This window comes from Tasmannia lanceolata, unplaced genomic scaffold, assembly GCF_043159265.1.
Source record: "Tasmannia lanceolata isolate RefF3 unplaced genomic scaffold, GAP_Taslan_0.1 ptg000012l, whole genome shotgun sequence".
NCBI lineage: Eukaryota > Viridiplantae > Streptophyta > Magnoliopsida > Canellales > Winteraceae > Tasmannia > Tasmannia lanceolata.
In genome coordinates, this window is record NW_027518689.1 from 43028992 (window position 1) to 43050248 (window position 21257).

General features: G+C 37.8%; 2 protein-coding genes and 1 non-coding gene across 4 annotated transcripts; all 3 read right to left on the reverse strand.

Moving 5' to 3' along the window:
- Positions 1-117: 117 nt before the first annotated feature.
- LOC143887378 (uncharacterized) lies at positions 118-1995 on the reverse strand. Its single transcript, XM_077391473.1, has 3 exons — positions 1807-1995; positions 709-816; positions 118-340 (listed from the first exon to the last, which is right to left on the reverse strand). The coding sequence occupies exons 1-3, from the start codon at positions 1942-1944 to the stop codon at positions 239-241; spliced, it is 348 nt and encodes a 115-aa protein (XP_077247588.1). The 5' UTR covers positions 1945-1995; the 3' UTR covers positions 118-238.
- A 1701-nt stretch (positions 1996-3696) lies between these two features.
- LOC143887379 (PyrD) lies at positions 3697-18027 on the reverse strand. 2 transcript variants are annotated; one of them, XM_077391475.1, is made up of 3 exons: positions 17927-18027; positions 17388-17657; positions 3697-4439 (listed from the first exon to the last, which is right to left on the reverse strand). In XM_077391475.1, exon 3 carries the CDS (start codon positions 4400-4402, stop codon positions 4103-4105), a length of 300 nt encoding a protein of 99 aa, XP_077247590.1. In that variant the 5' UTR covers positions 4403-4439; positions 17388-17657; positions 17927-18027; the 3' UTR covers positions 3697-4102. The 2 variants fall into 2 exon arrangements, with proteins under 2 accessions (XP_077247590.1, XP_077247589.1); XM_077391474.1 differs by lacking the exon at positions 17927-18027 and having other exon boundaries at positions 17388-17763.
- A 2068-nt stretch (positions 18028-20095) lies between these two features.
- On the reverse strand, positions 20096-20177 carry TRNAS-CGA (transfer RNA serine (anticodon CGA)). The gene has a single exon. It is a non-coding gene; the product is annotated as a tRNA-Ser (tRNA).
- Positions 20178-21257: the final 1080 nt, after the last annotated feature.

The following is a 21257-nucleotide window of genomic DNA, read 5'->3' on the forward strand; positions in this document are numbered from 1 at the left end:
GAATACATCATTTCCCTTTGCTTATTCTTTCCTTCTCCAAACCAAACAAGTACATGTATTAGTTAGCATTTGGGTAAATTTACTCAGGTCAAAATTACACAATCATGAGTAGGGTAAGAGAGAATATGAAATTGAAGCAAAATAATGGAACCAGTATCTCATTCAAACAAACAACTGAAATAGTGATGCAGAAATTTCAGTTTGACATCCTTGAAAATTTCACAAGGGCTTCTACTTGTTACATGGAAGCTTCCTCACCTTCTTCTCTATGGAACTTCCAAATTGCAGCCATTAGCCCATCAGAAGCAGAAGAACACTTGGGCTTCCCACTCCTTTGTACCTGCACTATCATTACTTTATGTGAATCAGAAACAAAAATCTTCATCCTTGTCATCATTTTTTTTTTTTTTTTGAATAAAGTAGGAGATGTGGATGTTGTCTATATCAGCCACAATGTATTCATCATAAATGAGAAATCAACAAAAAAGAAAAATAAAAAATAAGGAAATGATCACTGTGCTTGTTTTTAATAATGACACTCCCTGCTTGTTTTACACTTTTATAATTAGTTGTTAAAGGGTATTCCAATTGTCAACAAACTATCAACAATCTAATAAAAAAGTGTTTAAGAAAGTGAGAAGTGCCATTATCAAATCAACAGTGCGGTTATCATTTCCCTATACAATATTATTCTAGTTTCATTCTTACTCTTTTCCCCGGTGCACCCTTCCCTGTTCTTACACTCTGCAAGCTTTCTGGACGATTCAACACACATTCCTTCAATTGTTGCTCATCCATGGATTCTATCATACTAGTCTGTCATTAAAAAAAAAAACAAATCAATAATTGAATCTTGCTTAACTTAGTCTTTAATTATAAGAAATGAAAGGCAAGATATGTAATTAATATTTAGGAGGCAATATAGATGGAGTCATCATCTACATAGTAACCATAACTGAATATCATTTTTTGATAAAATGCTATTTAATTAGATGTGCCAAACATAACCATGTTGGCACCGGCCCTATTAGTCAGTTTAGTTAAGGGCGTTTAATAGTTCTGGCGCACCATAAACACCCTTCTTAGTATGTCGCGCTTTAAGCAGGTTCGTTTTATAGTCAAAATGCCATAAAATGCGAATTCATCTGTGATACAAAAACCAACATCAGAATGAGGAAGAACACATGGCCTTGGCCAACGACAGCGGATGCAAAAGCGTGGTGCAATGTTACGATCATAACTGAGGGCCTGGCTAGGTATGGGACTAGTTGGAACATAGCCCGGTATAAGTTTAAAGGGCCTAGCCTAATGCGTTTCATCAACTCTAGGGCTTTTAGCGTATTGGTTGTTGGTGGGACCTAGCTTGGTACCGGACAGGTTTACAAGACCTAGCCTAACGGGTTCCATTAGCTCCATGTTATACCCACGGGAGTAACATTCATAATGTTATGTTCACATGGTGAGATTCTATCTTTCCAAGAGTACTACCCTATACATTCTATATCCGGGGAGGGAGGTGCGGTAGAGAGGTCCCCCGCTTTGATTCCTGTCCCGTTAGCATCTGTGATCCATTCCTGCTTCTACTCATAGTTAGCATGTACGGTCTGTAAGCTCAATGAAGTAGAATCTATCAACTTCGTCTACCTGACCCGGGCCTGGTTCGATCGAATCAATAGCTATGTTGGTTCAGGTAAGGAGAATTGAAGCTAGAGAGAGAGAGAAAGAGAGAGAGAGAGAGAGAGAGAGAGAGAGAGAGAGAGAGAGAGAGAGAGAGAGAGATGGGTTGTTATGCAAAAGAGAATTTACCCATGTTATGAGTTCGTCAACCTCTTTTCCTATCACCTCCTCTTCCTTATCTGCAAGTGCCTTCTTTTCCCGCCATGAAAGCACCTCAGTCTCTACTTCTTTGCCCTTCTTACTTCTCTTTGATCCTTTCTCAGACATTACTACAACCGAATACAGCAATGTCTATTCTAAAGGTGGTGGTGCAATTTAGCTGTGGTCTTCAAAAGGGAAGAAAAAGAGAATGAAGGTGGCGTGAAAGTGTGAGAATATATGAAGGGAAGTCAAATATAACGGTCAAGCTTAAACTAGAAGTAAGGCCGTTACGTAGGATACTTGAAAAAGGGATAAAAGGATACATAGCTCGTAACGGTTACGTGTTCTAGGAACTTCACAGCATGTGAAGTGTGCTTGTGTTAGCTTAGGAAAATAAAATTATGGAAAATCATATTTTCCATGGAAAAATTACATGGTCTGATATGTTTGCAGGTCTCCTTGAAAGCAAAGAAATTTTTTGCTTTTGAAAAACAAATTACATGAAAAATTACTTTAAGTAAAAACAACTTCCTTTTTATCTTTTTTCTTTTGAAACACTTGGTGATAAATTATGTCACCGTATATTACAGGGGATTTGGGTGTGTTCTTTAACATTCTTTTGGAATGATTTTTTGTTTTTTTAGCCTAATAAAATGAGAATTGTGTTCTTTAGGGGTTTCAACAACTCTTCTAAGAATTCATCCTATTTTTTAGGCATTTTTTTAAGAAGTGAAAGTTAGCGTGAAACGTATCCACTCTGCATCACTTTAGGGTGAAACCACATTTTCCACGTCACTTGCACAAAAAATGAAGAATTTTTAAAGATAAGTTAAAAAACACAATTCTAATTCCAAAGACTAAGGGGCCGTTTGGATACACGGATTTTAGAAACCAGGTTTTTAGTTTGAAAACAGTGTAAAAGAGGGTTAGAGACGAGAAGATGTGGTTCAGCCGTCGTTTTTTACTCATTTTGACTTATCTCCCTTCTTTCCATCAGCAAGAGAGTAAAAGATATCCTCCCCCATTTTCCAGGTTTTAGAAATCTCAGGTTGCAGGAGAGATTTTTAAAACCTGATTTTCTTGCTTAAAATCCAAGAAACGCTGCCAGGACATCACACAGCCGCCTGATCATGAACCCTCTTTTACACTAATTTCAAATTAAAAACCGGTTTTCTAAAATCCGCATATCGAAAAAGGATAAAGAATAATTCTAATTTTTAGAAAGGGAATCTCCAAAATGGTTGAAGAAGCACCCAAGCCTCTGTTTACCAAAGAGATATGGGTTGGGTAACTCTAAAGTCTTATTCTTTTGGCCAATAATTTTTGGTTGGTTTAGAAGTGAATGAAGGGTACAATAGTTGATCAATATTTAGAAATATTTAAGTTTTTTTTTTTTTTCTATTCGATAAATTTCAATCCCTAAGGCCCTGTTTGGATTGGATTGCAGCAATTTTGTGGAAAAGTGTGGAAAGGAAAAATATTTCTAAAATTTCCCACTCTTTTAACACACGAAAAAAGATAACTTGAACCAACCCTATTAAATTTTTGGTAAACACTCCTTAAACAGGATCCCGTTTAGAAAATAAAGGAGGTGGTGAAATTGACCCCTGTTTTGGTCAATTTCTGATTATTTTTGTGTCACAAGAGAGACTCGTCTTTTCTCCCAAACAGGGTTCCCGTTTTGCAAGCAACCATTCTTCAATATTTATTTAGAGAGACCTTCAACTTTTTATGATATCCCCCTAATTTATCTTTATCATATCATTTCCCTCTAAATCATGGAAAGGAAAAAAAAACTTACATAGTGAGATCTCTCTTTCTGACTACCAAGTAAAAAAATACCACTAATTTAGTAATTATTTTTTGCATGGTATCTCATTTACCAAGATGGATATTTCATGTATTTTCCACCAAATAGCAGTTGATGTTAACCCTGTTCACACAAATATTCCTACACTTATATGAATCTTACAGCGCCCAGTGGCACAACAAATGCTTATGTAATTCAACACATAATTTACAGATCTAAATAGTCCCCCAAAACAACAAATAATAAAAACGTAGTAGTTGTCAAGATTTAACTAGCAAGGATTTCATCAAACCTGTACAATTTCTAATAAAAATGACTGATCTTCCACATTCAACCTTGTCTAATTCTTGCAGTTCTTGGCACTGGACAAAGAGTGAACAGGACAAAAGGCAACATATCTTGAAAAGGGTAGATGATGGAAGTCTACCCATTGCAAAGCTCCATCTAACCAGCTTCAGAAAGTCTTCTTCCCTCCTAACTCTCAATCAGAGCTTCATCAAAGTTCCAGTCTCTCACAAGGTCCCTCCTCACAGCCCGGCTACGAACTAGCCGTGGGGCTCCAGTAATACCTTGAGTATTCCCCATAAGGGGTTGTGGAGTCACTTTGGATGTCATCATGGTGTTAGCAGACTCTGGGTGAAGAGAAACCTTCCTGTTCAAGCAATTGACAATTCTGGAGCACCGACCCTCATTGTCTGAACTTGAAACTGAGTAACTTCTAAAAGAGTGTGATGGGCTGTCTACACTGTGACAAACGAGACATGCCAGACTCATGGTTTTGAAACGCTCCAACCACAAAACTAGAAGCAATCTACACCAATAGAGTGAACCCATTATCAGCAAATAGAATTTATACCCTAAACATATCTACAAAAACAATCCCATGAAATAAGCACTACTTTATGTTTCTTCAATTGAAATCCTGTTTAAAGATGACAAGTTAATATCAAGCCAGTTCAACTGGAGCACTTTTAGTTATTTCATCAATCAAGAAACTTTGACCAGCACAGATAGAGAAGGAAAGAGTTGCACATTGTTACAACCAATTACCCAATATTCTAATGGTTATGGAAAGAAATTATAGCGAAGAAAAAATGAGGGCTTCTTTTGATGCCTCTAAAAACTGTTTGCATATAATCTTATGTAGAAATGGTATTGAAGTTAAATATGATAAAAAAACAATATTTCTAGAAATGATATATAGTTAATGGCTTCTAAAGAGGCCTTAGTTCTCATTTGAATTAAAATAATCTTAGCTGCAAAATAAGAGACAATTATGAGGGCTTCCAAACAGGCATAATTCATTCAAGCTTTCATATTCAAATTCTAACAGAACATGGAATGGAGAAGCTAAATGGGCTCACAAGTGCTAAGAAATGGAAATTATTACACTGCAACTTAGAGATCATAGACATTAGCAAATCACAGGAAGCATTCAGTCTCGACCTAAACCAATTTCTAGCACCTTCCGACAAGGCTTTGAACCGTGAAGAAGCTAAGTGTAACATAGAAATAATCTACACTAGTTTTGCTGACAAGCATTATGACCATATTCATCCACAGCTTCATGCTTTAATGAGTATGAGTGAATAGACCAAACATATTATTTTGAGCACATGCATGCCCATACAAAAAGATGGAAAATGTCTGGAATCTGTGTTGCTTTAATACAAACGACAGGAATTATATTCATCTTCATGAGCAGGAAAGGGAAATAAGGGGCTGTAAAATGATGATTTAACAGAAAATAATCAACATGTGAACAAATATATCCATGGTCTTAAACCTCTTCATAAACCTCCAACTTTATCATGCTCCCTGACTCTCGTGTCCAAATTGCTTCAAAATCTTTTTATATAAAGAAATTACCCTAACAAAACATGTTGCATCTCCTCCATAAAATCACTTTTCTAAGAAAACATCTCAATCCCACTAAAAGACTGACAGAAGATAAACATACTAAAAGACAATCAATTAAAAAGAAAATTCACCAAAGCAAAAGTGCACACCTTTCAAACATGAGAATTATTTTTAAACCCAACCAAAATAATTATAGATAGGAAACTATTTAGAATACCAGCATATTAAAATGGCCACGAAGCCCTATCATAAACATAGTCATAATTCATAAAAACCTCAATAAATTAAGCGCAACCATAAACAAAGAGCAATTACACCCAAATTCTTTCAACACCCAAAATTATTTTTAATAACAAAAACACCCTCAAAACAACTTGAATCTAATTGCCAAATTACCATCAAAACACAACAAAACTTTCCAATCTGCTTGCATAGTTTCAAATGTCGATCAACATGTCAGTTTTCGTCTACATACGTCGGTTTCAGTCTCCATCGACACAAAATTTCAAGGACAAACGTCGTTAGAACTCAACTTAGACGATGTCAGGGGTCGTGCTGGTCAATGTCTGTAGCATTTTGGGCATGTCGACAGAAACTCTACAAATCCAAGTATAAAAGTCTTGATCTTCGGTCAAAATTTCAACATTTCGACCGAAGTGCTTCCAATCTCCTCCTTTCGACAGGTATGATGTGTTAGTGGTTTTTTTTTTTTTGGGTTAATTGACATGCATTAGCATCCAATGATATGAAAAATGCATTCATTTTAATTGTCATCAATTTCTTATTTTCAAAAGAGAGAAAAAACAAAATCGAGACAATTCATACTATTCTATTGTTATACATACATTGTATTTTATACTATAATAAATATATTTTGATTTTTATTAAAAATAAAAAAATTTCAAAACAAAAAAATAATATTTTTTCCCATTTAGAATATCGTGTGGTATGCCATACTAGTGTGTGCCACAAACTAGTACTTGTATAACCTACACATGAAATGTTGTGTTTGTGTTTTCCCAAAACTATTAATCTATCTTATTATAACTATATCAGTATCACCATATAACCATGCCAGCCTATCAATGGCAATATGCGGAAGGCACAGTGTAACTATTGCAGGAAGAGGATGGCCAGTGGTGTTGTTACAAGGTTGACACCATAGTAACCAGCATAGTCACAAATTTGACTCAAAAATTTCTCGGTAAGAGTATACCTTGGGAGATTTTAATTATTTTTTATTGTTTTCGGACTTGTATCCGGAAAAAACTCGAAAAAAGAGTGTGTGTGTGTGTGTGTATATTTTCCTCATATATATATATATATATATATATATATATATATATATATATATACACACACTAGTAAAAAACCCGTGTGATGCACGGGCCGACAAAGAACCGTACGGACGACATCAGCGGTTGATTCAAACCGTCGATGTGATGGAACACAACATCAATAGGTCGTGCCCATAAAATCATTTCCATAGGCTGATCGTAGCCCTTCAAGCTATAGAGGTTTCCATAATATGCTGTTCCTCTTCAGGTGCTCGGAATTCGTAAATATTTTGCAAGGTGTGCTGCGTTTATAAGGTTAGGTACTCGACCGAGTACAAACACTTAATATATATATATATATATATATATAAGAGTAGAGTTGCTGCGCTCAAGCACAGAAACAGGGGTGGGCCACATTTTTGGTGGGATCCAAAGCATTCATTTGATGGGCCCTTTCATGGGTAGGGTGTCCACCAAAAATCAGCTCCAATGGATCACCTTAGGGGGTCCATTTGTGGGGCCAAAAATGGATAGATTTGTGGACAAACAGTATCTGCCCATTTTTGGCCCCACAAATGGACACCCATTGGTGATCCAATGGAACTGATTTTTGGTACCCCCCAACACCCCATCCATGATGGGGCCTTCCAAATGAATGGTTAGGATCACCCCCAATGGCCCCACCCCCCTGTTTCTGTGCTCGAGAGCAGCTAAGCCTAGTTGCGTTCAAGCGCAGCAACCCTTCTCTCTCTCTCTCTCTCTCTCTCTCTCTCTCTCTCTCTCTCTATATATATATATATATATATATATATATGAGAAAACTGTTTGTGCGCTTAAGCGCATGGAAATATGGTGCGCCGAAGGTTTGCTTTGAAGTGGGTCCCACTAGCTAATGCGAAGAAAAACCCAAGACGCGCTCGTTTTGAAGAAGCAAAAAAACCCAAATTGCCTTCATCGTCTTCATGCTGGGGTTTTTTGAAAAACCCCAAATCGCAGACTCGACAAACCCCAACACGCGCTCGTTTTGAAAAAGCAAAAAAACCCAAATTACCTTCGTCTTCATGGTTGGGGTTTTTCAAAAAACCCAAATCGCAGAATCGCTCCCTCTCTCTCTAACATTTTAAGCTTCAAAACGAAAAAATTACAGATTCTCGTCTTCATCTTCATCTTCTCTCGTTCTGTAAAAAAGCCCAAACCCAAATCCATCGCAGACGCAGACTCTCTCTCTCTCTAAGTCTCTCTCTCTCTAAGTATCTCTCTCTCTCTCTCTAAGTCTGTCTAAGTCTCTCTCTCTCTTAGCATCACTTCTCTGCTGCAAGTGGGGGTTTTTAGAAGACGATTCTGAGATTTGGGTTTTTCTGCAATTTGGGTTTTTAAGAAGACGTTCGTGCGATTGGGGTTTTTCTGCAATTTGGATTTTTGGAAGACGTTCGTGCGATTTGGGTTTTCCCTCTTACATAGTGGGACTCACCCAATATTCAAACCTTCACGTCTGTTTTGTAAGAAACCCAAATCTGTTTTGTTGACAGAGAAACCCAAATCGCAGACGTGAATCTCTCTCTCTCTCTCTCTCTCTCTCTCTAAGTATCTCTTCTCTGCATGTCCGAAATCCAAACACGATCGCAGACTCACAGAGAAACCCAAACCCAAATCGCAGACTCTCTAAGAAACCCAAATTACAGACTCACAGAGAAACCCAAACCGTTCACTTCGTCCACAGAGAAACCCAAACCCAAATTCCTTTTGTTTTTTATTTTATAACAATTTGCTACCAAACTTCTCCTGTGGCAACTTCTCGGCATGTGGCCATCGGGTGCAAAGATGCGCACATGGCAAATGTTTGGCAAATGTTGCTAGCAAACAAAAACAAAAAAAGTAATCATTACACCAGAAAAGTAAAATAGCTAAAGTATAAAGTTTTAAATGAAAAATTACATAGAAATGCTTATAAAGTTGTAAAATTACGAAAAAAATACCAATAAAATATCGAAAGTTATGACAATTACCGGAAAAACAGATGCGGTAAAATTTGGAGAATTATTACAATCTCCATCTCCATATTTGCGGGTGATTACAATCTCCATCTCCATATTTGCGGGTGACCCGCGGGTTGACCCGTCCCACCCGCGGGCCGCGCGGGTCACCTAAATTCTGACCCGCAAAAATGCGGCTCATTTCCTCACCCGCGGGTTGACCCCTCCCTTTCAAACTTAGCACAATCGCATTTGAAGGTCATTCCATCGGAATCATAATAAAATACCCTACACCATCTACTCTTCACATCATTTCTGAGACCTACCAAATATTCTTCCACGGCCCCATCCTTGCTCAACTGGTCGTGCCAACAACCACTACTATCCCTCAACTCATCCTGGAAAATGTTAAACATATTCCTCGTATAGAATATCCCCGCCTCTTCTTCCAATGGGCTATTCGTTTTCATACTTGCTTTCGAATATTTGGGACAGGTCAACCCGCGGGTGAGGAAATGAGCCGCATTTTTGCGGGTCAGAATTTAGGTGACCCGCGCGGCCCGCGGGTGGGACGGGTCAACCCGCGGGTCACCCGCAAATATGGAGATGGAGATTGTAATCACCCGCAAATATGGAGATGGAGATTGTAATAATTCTCCAAATTTTACCGCATCTGTTTTTCCGGTAATTGTCATAACTTTCGATATTTTATTGGTATTTTTTTCGTAATTTTACAACTTTATAAGCATTTCTATGTAATTTTTCATTTAAAACTTTATACTTTAGCTATTTTACTTTTCTGGTGTAATGATTACTTTTTTTGTTTTTGTTTGCTAGCAACATTTGCCAAACATTTGCCATGTGCGCATCTTTGCACCCGATGGCCACATGCCGAGAAGTTGCCACAGGAGAAGTTTGGTAGCAAATTGTTATAAAATAAAAAACAAAAGGAATTTGGGTTTGGGTTTCTCTGTGGACGAAGTGAACGGTTTGGGTTTCTCTGTGAGTCTGTAATTTGGGTTTCTTAGAGAGTCTGCGATTTGGGTTTGGGTTTCTCTGTGAGTCTGCGATCGTGTTTGGATTTCGGACATGCAGAGAAGAGATACTTAGAGAGAGAGAGAGAGAGAGATTCACGTCTGCGATTTGGGTTTCTCTGTCAACAAAACAGATTTGGGTTTCTTACAAAACAGACGTGAAGGTTTGAATATTGGGTGAGTCCCACTATGTAAGAGGGAAAACCCAAATCGCACGAACGTCTTCCAAAAATCCAAATTGCAGAATAACCCCAATCGCACGAACGTCTTCTTAAAAACCCAAATTGCAGAAAAACCCAAATCTCAGAATCGTCTTCTAAAAACCCCCACTTGCAGCAGAGAAGTGATGCTAAGAGAGAGAGAGAGAGAGACTTAGACAGACTTAGAGAGACAGAGAGATACTTAGAGAAAGAGAGACTTAGAGAGAGAGAGAGTCTGCGTCTGCGATGGATTTGGGTTTGGGCTTTTTTACAGAACGAGAGAAGATGAAGATGAAGACGAGAATCTGTAATTTTTTCGTTTTGAAGCTTAAAATGTTAGAGAGAGAGGGAGCGATTCTGCGATTTGGGTTTTTTGAAAAACCCCAACCATGAAGACGAAGGTAATTTGGGTTTTTTTGCTTTTTCAAAACGAGCGCGTGTTGGGGTTTGTCGAGTCTGCGATTTGCGGTTTTCAAAAAACCCCAGCATGAAGACGATGAAGGCAATTTGGGTTATTTTGCTTCTTCAAAACGAGCGCGTCTTGGGTTTTTCTTCGCATTAGCTAGTGGGACCCACTTCAAAGCAAACCTTCAGCGCACCATATTTCCATGCGCTTAAGCGCACAAACAGTTTTCTCTATATATATATATATATATATATATATATATATATATATATATATATATATATATGAGAAAACGGTTCCTACACATATGTGTAGATAAGTTATCTACACACTAGCTTAAAATACAGTGGGGGCCACATTATTTGGGTGATCCAAACCATTCATTTTTAAGGCCCTCACATAGATAGGGTGTCCACAAAAAATCAGATCCATAGGATCATCCTAACCATTCAAACTGTGGAGGCAAAAAATGGACTAATTTGTGAAGGTTTAAAGACATCCATTTTACCTCCACAAATCGTAGGGTTGGGATGATCCTATGGATCTGATTTTTTGTAGACACCCTATCTATGTGAGGGCCTTTAAAATGGATGGCTTGGATCACCCAAACAATGTGGGCCTCCACTGTATTTTAAGCTAGTGTGTAGAGAACTCTCTACACATATGTGTAGGAACCGTTTTCTCATATATATAACTGAAGAAAAATATGAAGTAAAAATTATCGTGATAGTACCACAATAATTTTCACAATAAGTGATACAAATGAAAATATCATGATTTTGATAAAATGACAAAACTCCGAAATAATTCTGATAAAAGCTTCGGGCGAACCTGCTCGACTGCTCCTAAAATTGCGTTTTCGGATCGTATTTAGAAAGAATGTATTTAAAACTTAACAAACCATCTTAAGTTTCAAATAAAACTTAATGTGGATCTTTTTCCAACACTTAACATTAAATCTACATGAATAAAACATGTGAAGCTATAAATACTTAAAACTTGTAATTCCAATCAGTCACAATGTCTTTTTTTAATGGTGTCGCAAAGTCCCTTTTACTACTTGTAACCCTTACCGACACTAACCCGTCCTCCTTAACCTACTACAACCTTACTCTTCCACTACACTCATCCGTTTTCAATGAGGCTTATTATGTTCATCATGTTGAGGTCCAATGAGACTTCCTACACATTTCCTCTTTATGATCTTTAAAGTTCTTCGCCTCCCTCATTTTCTCTTTCCTAGATCCCTAGCTTCCTGCTTTCGCTTCTCGCGCTCGCTATAGTTGAAACAACACATTACAAGTGGTTTTACGAATGTGCAACAGTGCCTCATGTCCCTAAGAAGGTTAGGGAGACTATGATAAGGCTCTTTAGATGATGCAACAAAATGGAGGGAGATGGGAGTGTAGAAGAGGTAATGAAGGTTGTGTTAAAGAAAGGATATGATGGAGCGGAGCACATGGATGATGATAATGATGATGAGGGCCTTGTACACTCGTCTGATGTCAAGATGGGAGAGAGCTCATGGCTTCATGGTACGAGAGGAAACACACAAGATGAACTCCTCCGGGCCAGATTTTTGCCCGTCCATACATGAGGCGGGGGTGGGAGTAGTTTGATGGGAGATTGAGCCACAAGCAAGGAGGAAGGAGGGAGTATCAGGTATCCATAGGCAACATGAGTTCTCTCGTTGCAGAGTCGATAGCCTGACATACACCATGGAGAGAATGAGCATTGGTGGTGGGAGTTTGAGTGGTGTTGGTATTTGGAGTTCCACTAGTTAGGCCCATAATAGTATTGATTACATATTTACATCTTCTGAGAGTGGGTGGGGTTTATATGGGCACGGCTACCCCTACGACACAGAGAGACAGACACAAAGCGTGTCATCTGAGTATAGGATGCCATGTGGCTCATATGCACATGCACATGGGGAGGGTTCATTATCATTTGAGACAATATTGTCAGGCACCTGATGCTCATGCCATGGGATTACTAATTCCGGTTGAGTAGTATGTGTTTGATCATTATCTCTAATAGTACCAGTAATTCTAGGTTAACACATCGCAGAAGGATTACTACTTTAATGAAGACCAGATTCGTCAACAGATGCACCGTGACTAACACAGCAGAGATAGGGATGACGGATTTGAGTCGGTCCGTAACTCTATGTGGTATTGAGATAGGTTTGGGGTCCTTGAGGGCAGGTGGTCTAGTCATTATATTGTACTCCTTTCTACCCCACATAGTGTACTTAAGTTGTACTCGATCACTCGGCAGTGCTTCATTTTATTGTAATCCTTCACTATGTTGTAGTATATATAGAGAGAAAAGTGTAGCTACACGATCGAGTAGCTAACTTAGCCACTCCGTCGGCTTAAAATACAGTGGGGGCCACATTGTTTGGGTGATGCAAACCATTCATTTGATGGGCCCTCACATAGATAGGGTGTGCCCAAAAAATCAGCTCCATAGGATCATCCCATCCCTACGATTTGTGGAGGCAAAAATGGATGTGTATAAACCTTCACAAATCTGTCCATTTTTGCCTCCACAGTTTGAAGGGTTGGGATGATCCACCAATGGAGCTGATTTTTTGGGCACTCCTTATCTATGTGAGGGCCTATCAAATGAATGGTTAGGATCACCCAAACAATGTGGGGATTGTTTGGGGCCCACTGTATTTTAAGCCGACGGAGTAGCTAAGTTAGCTACTCGATCGAGTAGCTACACTTTCCTCATATATATATATATATAGGAAACTGTTGGTGCGCTTAAGCTCACCAAACTTATGGTGAGCTTAAGCGCCCAATCACATGGGGGCCCACTTTGTTAGGATGATCCAAAGCATTCATTTGAAAGTCCCTTACATAGATGGGGGGTGTACCAAAAATCAGCTCCATAGGATCATCCTAACCCCTCCATTTGTGGAGGACAAAAATGGACAGACACAAATCTGCCCATTTTTGTCCTCCACAAATGGAGGGGTTAGGATGATCCTATGGAGCTGATTTTTGTTACACCCCCTATCTATCATAAGGCCTTGCAAATGAATGCTTTGGATCACCTAACAAAGTGGGCCCCCATGTGATTGGGGAGCTTAAGCGCACCATAGGTTTGGTGCGCTTAAGCTCACCAACAGTTTCCTCATATATATATATATATATATATATATATATATATGAAATTAATAAATGTAATGGATTTCTTACTACATTTTGTGTTATAGTGGCGTTTATGTTCACGTAGTTACATATATTTTCAATTTGGAATGGGCCTTACTGTTTCAAGCATGTACAACAATGAATGTCACTAGGTGTTTGATCTTGTTAAAGCATTATGGACAATTGTTTGCTTATGTGATGGTTTCTAAGTTTGTATATATGTGCTTATTCTAGTATTTCCTAAAATTTCATCCTAAATTTTCATCATTTGTGTGTTTCCATACATTTTAGCGATGTCTTACAAGATTTTTTTTTTTTTTTGAGACGGATGTTTTACAAGATTTCCACCAACAAGCATAATCGAACCTGACATACATACCGAAACCGACATAGGAAACTATGTCTCCTTATATGAGGTGATTTCTCTTGATAATACACTTGTTGACCATGTTCACCGGGTTTAACTAGCATTGACCATATCGATGTTTTTAAAAGCTTCCCAAGCCCATCATCAAATCGCTCAAGTTGACTCAGTTTTACCTTGGCCAAGTTCTCAACCAATTCTGACTTTTTCCCCACCGAGTCAATCAAAAACTCCTTTAACTCATCAATCAAAAGCTCATTTAACTTGTCTATGTTTATGAAAAGTTGGCCCGTCAATCATTAACTTGCCTGAGTTAAGTCGATTATACTTTGGCCAAGTTCACATCTGAGTCTGTTTTTTTAAACATGGACCAGAAATGATTGGTGTTGATTTCCTGCACTTTGGTGTCCAGATTTGATTCAGCGACCCAATCATGCAGGCTCTCAGCATGCCTGGCTCACATTCCAAGTTCATGAACCAACATGCAATAGCCATGTGAGCTCATAAACACATACTACAACGGCGTGACATTGGACTGCTAACATCCCAATTCAAGGATCTCACATAAAGCGAGTTAAGTTTCATCGGGTACCAAAGGATTTAGTCTGATACCAATACAAAATAAAATTTGTGCATTGTCTTGCCACACATTGTTTAATCTGATATTGCTGTGAAGATGACTTGTATTATGACAATGATATAGCAGCCTAACGGATTAATGTGCGCAATGCACACGCAGGTCGAGCTGTGCGATGAGCTTGTTGGGGTGCAGGGGCAGTGCCCCAGAAGGAGAATTTAATTTTCGCCTTTGGGCTAAAGGGTGTTTTGGTAATTTCATGATATAGTGGCACTGATATAAAAGCCGCGTATTAGGGTTACACATTGTGAGTTCTCTTTGAGTTTTTTTTGGCTGAGGAAAGGATAGTTTTGTAATCCTAAACCGAAATAGTGAAAGTTTTCTCCTGTGGACGAAGACACACCGGCGAACCACATAAATCCTGTGCTCTGGTTTTCTGTGATTGTGTTAGTTGCATCTCTTCTTGTTGCTTGCTGCATATCGTGTTTAATCCTTATTCGTGAAGGTATTTTTCGGTTTTCTACTAACATAAAATTTGTATCAGTTTGAATGAAAGGATACATATTTGTTTTGAGGTGTCCAATACTTAATCGTGTTCCCAAGTCTTAAGTCCTCGTTTGACATCGCAAAGCCCAAATAAGAAATAGGTATTGTTGATTGAGAATATCTGTATACAGCCATAATTAACTAAACAAATCATTGAAATGATGGATCAATAATCTACTCATTTACAGATTGCTAAGATAATACAGGAGCAACAGCAAGACCCTGGGAAAAATATATTTTGGATCATTTAAAGATTTTAATGTTGACCGCATGAAGCTTTTTGAGGTTGCAGCTTTGGTATATAACATTATGGGCATTTTACAAGAAAGCAGTATAGTTGTTTTTCATGCTGGAAAACTTCAGGTTCATGTTTGCTGGTATGTGGATAAAAGAAACTGATACACATGTCCATGGGGATTCACAAAATCTGGTTTAAAAAAAAGAATATAATTCACTAAATTACAAATTCTATAGCAGCTTCCTAACTGATGAGTCGAAGACAATAGAAATTGTTCTGAAGTTTCCAGATTTTGTTGATGCGGGTTCAATCTTTTCCATGCATTTGCTATTATAAGGTTAGTGAAATATGATTGTAGTTTTGAGTATTTCATCAGCTAATACCGAACTGTAGCTTTGAAAACATACCATCCATGTTTTTATTATGTTCTTTTTTCTGTAATTACTACTTATTTTGATAATGGAAGTGTTGTTGAGTTTAAACCATTGGAACCAGCCAGAAATGGAGTAGGAACAGCAACTAGAAGTTTTCTATTTTATTTTTCTCTCTAAGGAAAAAACAACATATTAGGGTCTGAATTGCCAGGGAAAATGGTGATTAGTGTGGTCATAGATAAGTTGTGCAATGTGGGAGGGTTGTTATGGACATCCGTTTCTCTATCTGTTGAAGAATGTCAATACCTATGTTTTCTGGTTTATTGCTTTGGTTGGTTCGAGTTTGGTTTGTTTAATTTTGGCACAAAGACATTTCCCTGCCCCTTATTTTTAGGAGATAATAGCCCACCTCATAGGTGATTTTGTCTTATTTATTTAATTCATTAGAGGTTTAATATTATCTCTCCTGAGAAGATAGAATGCGAAATTGCTTTTGTGAATTGCCATGGCAATTTTTCAATACTCATTTGGCAATTTCTCTTAAAAAAGAAGGGCTGCAAAATGGGTTTTGCGAAATTGTTTAGACGTAGGTTATTAGTTCGCTAGTTCTGAAGAATTATGGCGAGAATTTATATGGTGTAAGCCATTATAGTCCCGTATTTTTCAAAAAGTACTATACGGACCACACTATGGGTGATCCAAACATGTATTGTGTAAATAGGTTGTGACCAAAAAATCATTTCCATAGGATGATCCCAACCCTCTGCTATGGAAATGATTTTTTGGGCACAACCTATTTACGTTGTGTTCCATCACATGGACTGTTTGGATCACCCTGTAGTATGCTTCCCTACAGTACTTTTTGAAAAATACAAGACTATAAGGGCTTACACCATATAAAATCTCGAAGAGAAATTATATGGTGGTCGACCGTCAAATCTGCAAGGGCTAGGTGGCAACCACCTAGCCCTTGATTTTTGATCCGGTCAAAACACTCAAAAAGTCATTTTTACAATCAATGGTAAAAACACAATTTTTGGGTCGGTCCATATATGAATTATTGACCACGTGTGTTCAAGAGAAAAGGAGATCGAAGCATGAAAAATTAGAGAGTGCTCATCTAGTGACTCATGAAAGGGTATGTGAAAATAAGGTTCTAGGTGTTCAGAACAAGACGAAGCATAAGAGAATGTCAGCTCACTCAATTGGTGATAACAAATCTCATGGATACAATTGCAGGAAAAAAAGAACACATCAAAGACTGCTTCTAATACCAAAAATTGTTACATAAGAAAGGTAATCTCAACAAATATGTCAATCATTCCACATTCGATCAAATGCATAACTATTTCCACAAGTGGGTTTCGAAAAAATAACACATTTTCACACTTTAATGTCCCAAAAGTAACTTCAATTATCAAAGCACATGAACAAAACCATAAATCCTTATATATACAGTTGAATCGAACGGAAAAAGGGGAAATACACAAAAAAAAAATTAAAAATTAAAAAGGAAATAACAGAAAACGATTTCCCCTAAATAGGGATCTATAAAAATCTATACAGTTTGATTCGGTACATTGAGCGAGAGAGAAAACAACCGTTTTGATGGATTGTGAAATTATAATGAAAAACATATGGTTAATGATAGTAAATCAAAATGTAAAAATTTGAAAAGAAACAACAGCATTCTAGAAAATTAAATTAAAAATTTTATACAGGAGTTGAAGTTTCAGAAGCATTTACCTATTGTTTGTCGACTAAATGAGAGGGCCTCGAAGGGAATTCGAACTAATTAGGGTTTGTGAAGAACTGGGCTTCAGTCGAGAGAGAGAGAGAGAGAGAGAGAGAGAGAGAGAGAGAGAGAGAAGGAATAGCGCCAGAGAAGAGCTCAAGGAGGGTTTTAAGTTTTTGGAGAAGAGGAGAGATCCGGTCATCCCTATCTCCATCCACTCACAGCATTGGCAAACCCATCACCTCCTTCACCAAACCCTGGCAGGTATAGCTTCCTAGTTCCTTAAAAGAAAAAAAAAAATCAATTTCTTGCATTATTAGTGTGATTTCAAATATATGTTTTGATATGGCATGGAAATAATTTTTGATTTGGCATTATTATTAGATTTTTGTGTGACTGTGTGTGTGATTGTGTGTGTGACAGTCGTGACTGTCATTGTGTGTGGCTGTGTGTAAGAAGGTTTTTATTATTGGTTTCTATATGCGATTTGTGTTTATAAATTTATAATAAGATATTCAAATTCAATGGAATCTGTGAACATGAATCTCACTGTCGTTGTGGACAATTTGCCCAATGATGATGATGTTGATTGTAAGGTGACTAACACTGAAAATCCTCCGGGTAGTGAGACTCTTATAAAGAAAAAAACAGCTATTTGGGATGAATATGAGATATATAAGGATTCTTCTGACAAAGAAAGAGTAAAGTGTAAGTGTTGCAAAGTAATAACTCATGCCATAAGGAGTAATAGTCACGGTACCACAAATTTGAGAAAACATCTAAAGAAATGGTCTAAAAAATAAGAGTACGAACATGGAAGTAGACCAAATGCTATTTGATCAAGGGATGAAATTGCGTAAGTTAAAAATTTGTCAAGAGACTTACCATGAGAAAATGACAATTTTCATAATGAAGCATAACTACTCATTCTCAATGGTGGGACATGAAGGCACATCATAATTATTTAAACCAAGACGTCATATTCTATAAACACGCCAAAAGCTGATTGTTTGAAGATATATAAGGAGGAAAAAGAAAAGCTTAAACTTGCTTTGGATAAAGTTGATGGAACGAATTACTTTACTTAGGATGTATGGTCATCCATCATACAAGATGGGTATATTTGTTTTACAGCACACTTTGTTGATGAGGATTGGCATTGGCATAGTAAAATTCTTAATTTTTATCACCTTCCTCCTCCACACACGGGTTTTCTTTTGTCGGAGAATATTTTTCAATTCTTGAAGGAGTGGGGAATTAAAAAAAAGTATTTTCTCTTACATTAGATAATGCTTCTAGCTCTGACATTCTGCAAGACATATTAAAGAATCAACTTCGTATTCAAAATTCTTTGTTATGTGGTGGCGAGTTTTTTCACGTGCGATGTTCTACACATATCTTGAACCTCATTGTTCAAGATGGATTGAAAGTTGCTAGTGTTGCGATACAAAAAATTAGAGATAGTATCAGGTATGTGAAAGGATCTGAGGACAGGTTAAGGAAGTTTACAGATTGTTGTGCACAAGTTGGTATTGTAACCTCAATTAGAGCACCAGGGGCCGACCCAGACCCACCCGATGGTCACGGGTACTGGCCAGGTGCGGGTCTTTTTTTGACGGGTAACTAAATTGGTACCCGTACCCGTAGATCTTGCTACGGGCAGCAGTTACAGGTCCCATTTTGCCTGGTCTAGGTCTGGATGGGCTGCTAGTGACTTGCTTATGGATTGGTTAATTTTCCTCTGTTTTATATTCTGTAAGGATTTCTGGTAGCAATCTGAAATATGATGGTTACAGGTAAACAGAACCCAGGTGGGAATTATCTTTGTCAATTCGGTTAGAAAACCTCTTTGCATGTCTCAATTAAGAAGATTTTTTCTTGCCATGATTTCCATTTCACAAAGACCATATTGTCATTGTCACATGTTGAATTTGGGAAAAAACTCAATTGCACATTTATATGCTAAATGGTTCAAGTGGCTCAATCATGGTTTCTGCATGCTCTTGTGCTGTGAGTTAAAAGGGTCCGAAACGCTGCTGGAATTAACTTTAATTGGGTGCTGAAATTTACAAAGAGTGGTTAGTAAACTTACAACAATTTAGGCTACGGAATGAATGAAATCGCCGTTACCGCAAAAGGTTTTTTCTTTTTTTTTTTAAAATAAATATAAATTTACTGGGTTACCCGCGGGTTCATGAAAAAGCATGTCTGGGTTCATGAAAAAGCTACCCGTAGAATCGTGGATATATTTTAACCGTACCTGCCGGGTATGCACCTGTACTTGCACAGGTTACCCGTTTGCCGGGTCTACCGCATCAATTCACGTTAAAGGGGTGTGAATTAAAAATAAGCTGAGGTAGTGGAGATAGTATCATCAGACCCCACGTGTGTCTCGCGTAAGTGACTGTATCCGCTGATTCAAATTTTGATCGGATGATCTAAGGCCTTGAAGCCTCAATTATTGTTTCACCAAGAAAAACTAGACCATTGATTTCACATTCAAAGTCCCCTACAGAAGGTAATCACAGCCATGAATGAGAAAAGGGCAGAACAGATAATAAATAACGGGAAAAGATGACTTCGCACCCCTTATAACGTGAATTGTGAAAGAGTTAACACTTTTTGACGTCAATTCACGTTAACAAGGATGCGAATTATCCCACATGGGGTGCGAATTCATCATTACTCAAGATAAAATAAGTAAACGTGAAAAAAATAACGTCGACAGCAGGATTCGAACCTGCGCAGGCAAAGCCCAACAGATTTCGAGTCTGTCTCCTTAACCACTCGGACATATCGACAGCATTACACTTGTTTTCACAGTAATATTATCTATTTTAATCAAAATATTACTCGAATAGAAGATACATTCTAAAGGAAAATGATACTCTCACCCCTTTTCATCTGTGGGCCACACCCTTTCTAGTGTATTAGGTCTACTCTTTTTACACTATAAGGGGTGTGGCTAGCGGAGCCAGGATTTATAAATAAGGGGGGCAGGCTTCATATTTTAAAAGGGGCTAGGCCCAATTGAGTTGGCCCTATTAAGGGGTCAAAATATCACTTATCTATTCTAAATAAGAAGATTGTGTGGAAAGCGCCAGAACAAGTGTATTGCAATACAAAACGCCGACATAAAGAGGATCAATGTGAGAGTTAAGACAGTTGGTCTGGTAGAACCACAAGGTCATGGTCCCATCTGGAACAAACTTCTCATCCGTAAGATTAAGAATTACAAAATATCAACGAGCTAATTAGCTTTCTCTTAATGGAACACTAAACTAGACTTGGATTGAGGCATGATGGATCAAAAGCTAAGGATCATCCCAACTAGTTGTTCTCAATGCAATTTGGCCAACCTTGAGATTTTTTTTATTTTTTATTTTTTTGATAAAGACGAGACTTAAGATTTTCCTTTTGAAAATTTAAACTTCTCTCATTATATTCCCCTATTAAAGCAACAACCCACTGATAAAAATATAAAAATAAAGGGTAGAACACCAGCATCAACCAGAGGAGCAAACAACATGCAGCTCCAAAAATGATAACCCCAGAGCGCGCGCGCACACACACAATGTTATTCTTTAAGTTTTAAATGAAAAGAAAAATGTTACAGGGGGTGAATTTTGTTAGTGATTTTGCATTTTCAAAATTATGTATATTACATGTTTTAGTGTTTTGGAAAATGTTTTATTAAAAGCGTTTGGGAAAAAGAAAATGTTTTCTTGGAAATATTTGCTTTTACAAAAGGATGTATAAGTGTAGTTGAAAAGAGAGTCCCGTACCGGATGAGAGAAAAGAAAGAGAAGGGCTTATAAAGCACTACCTTTTCTAACTCTTGTTGATTGCACATTGGGTTGAACCCATGGTTGGACCCGCGG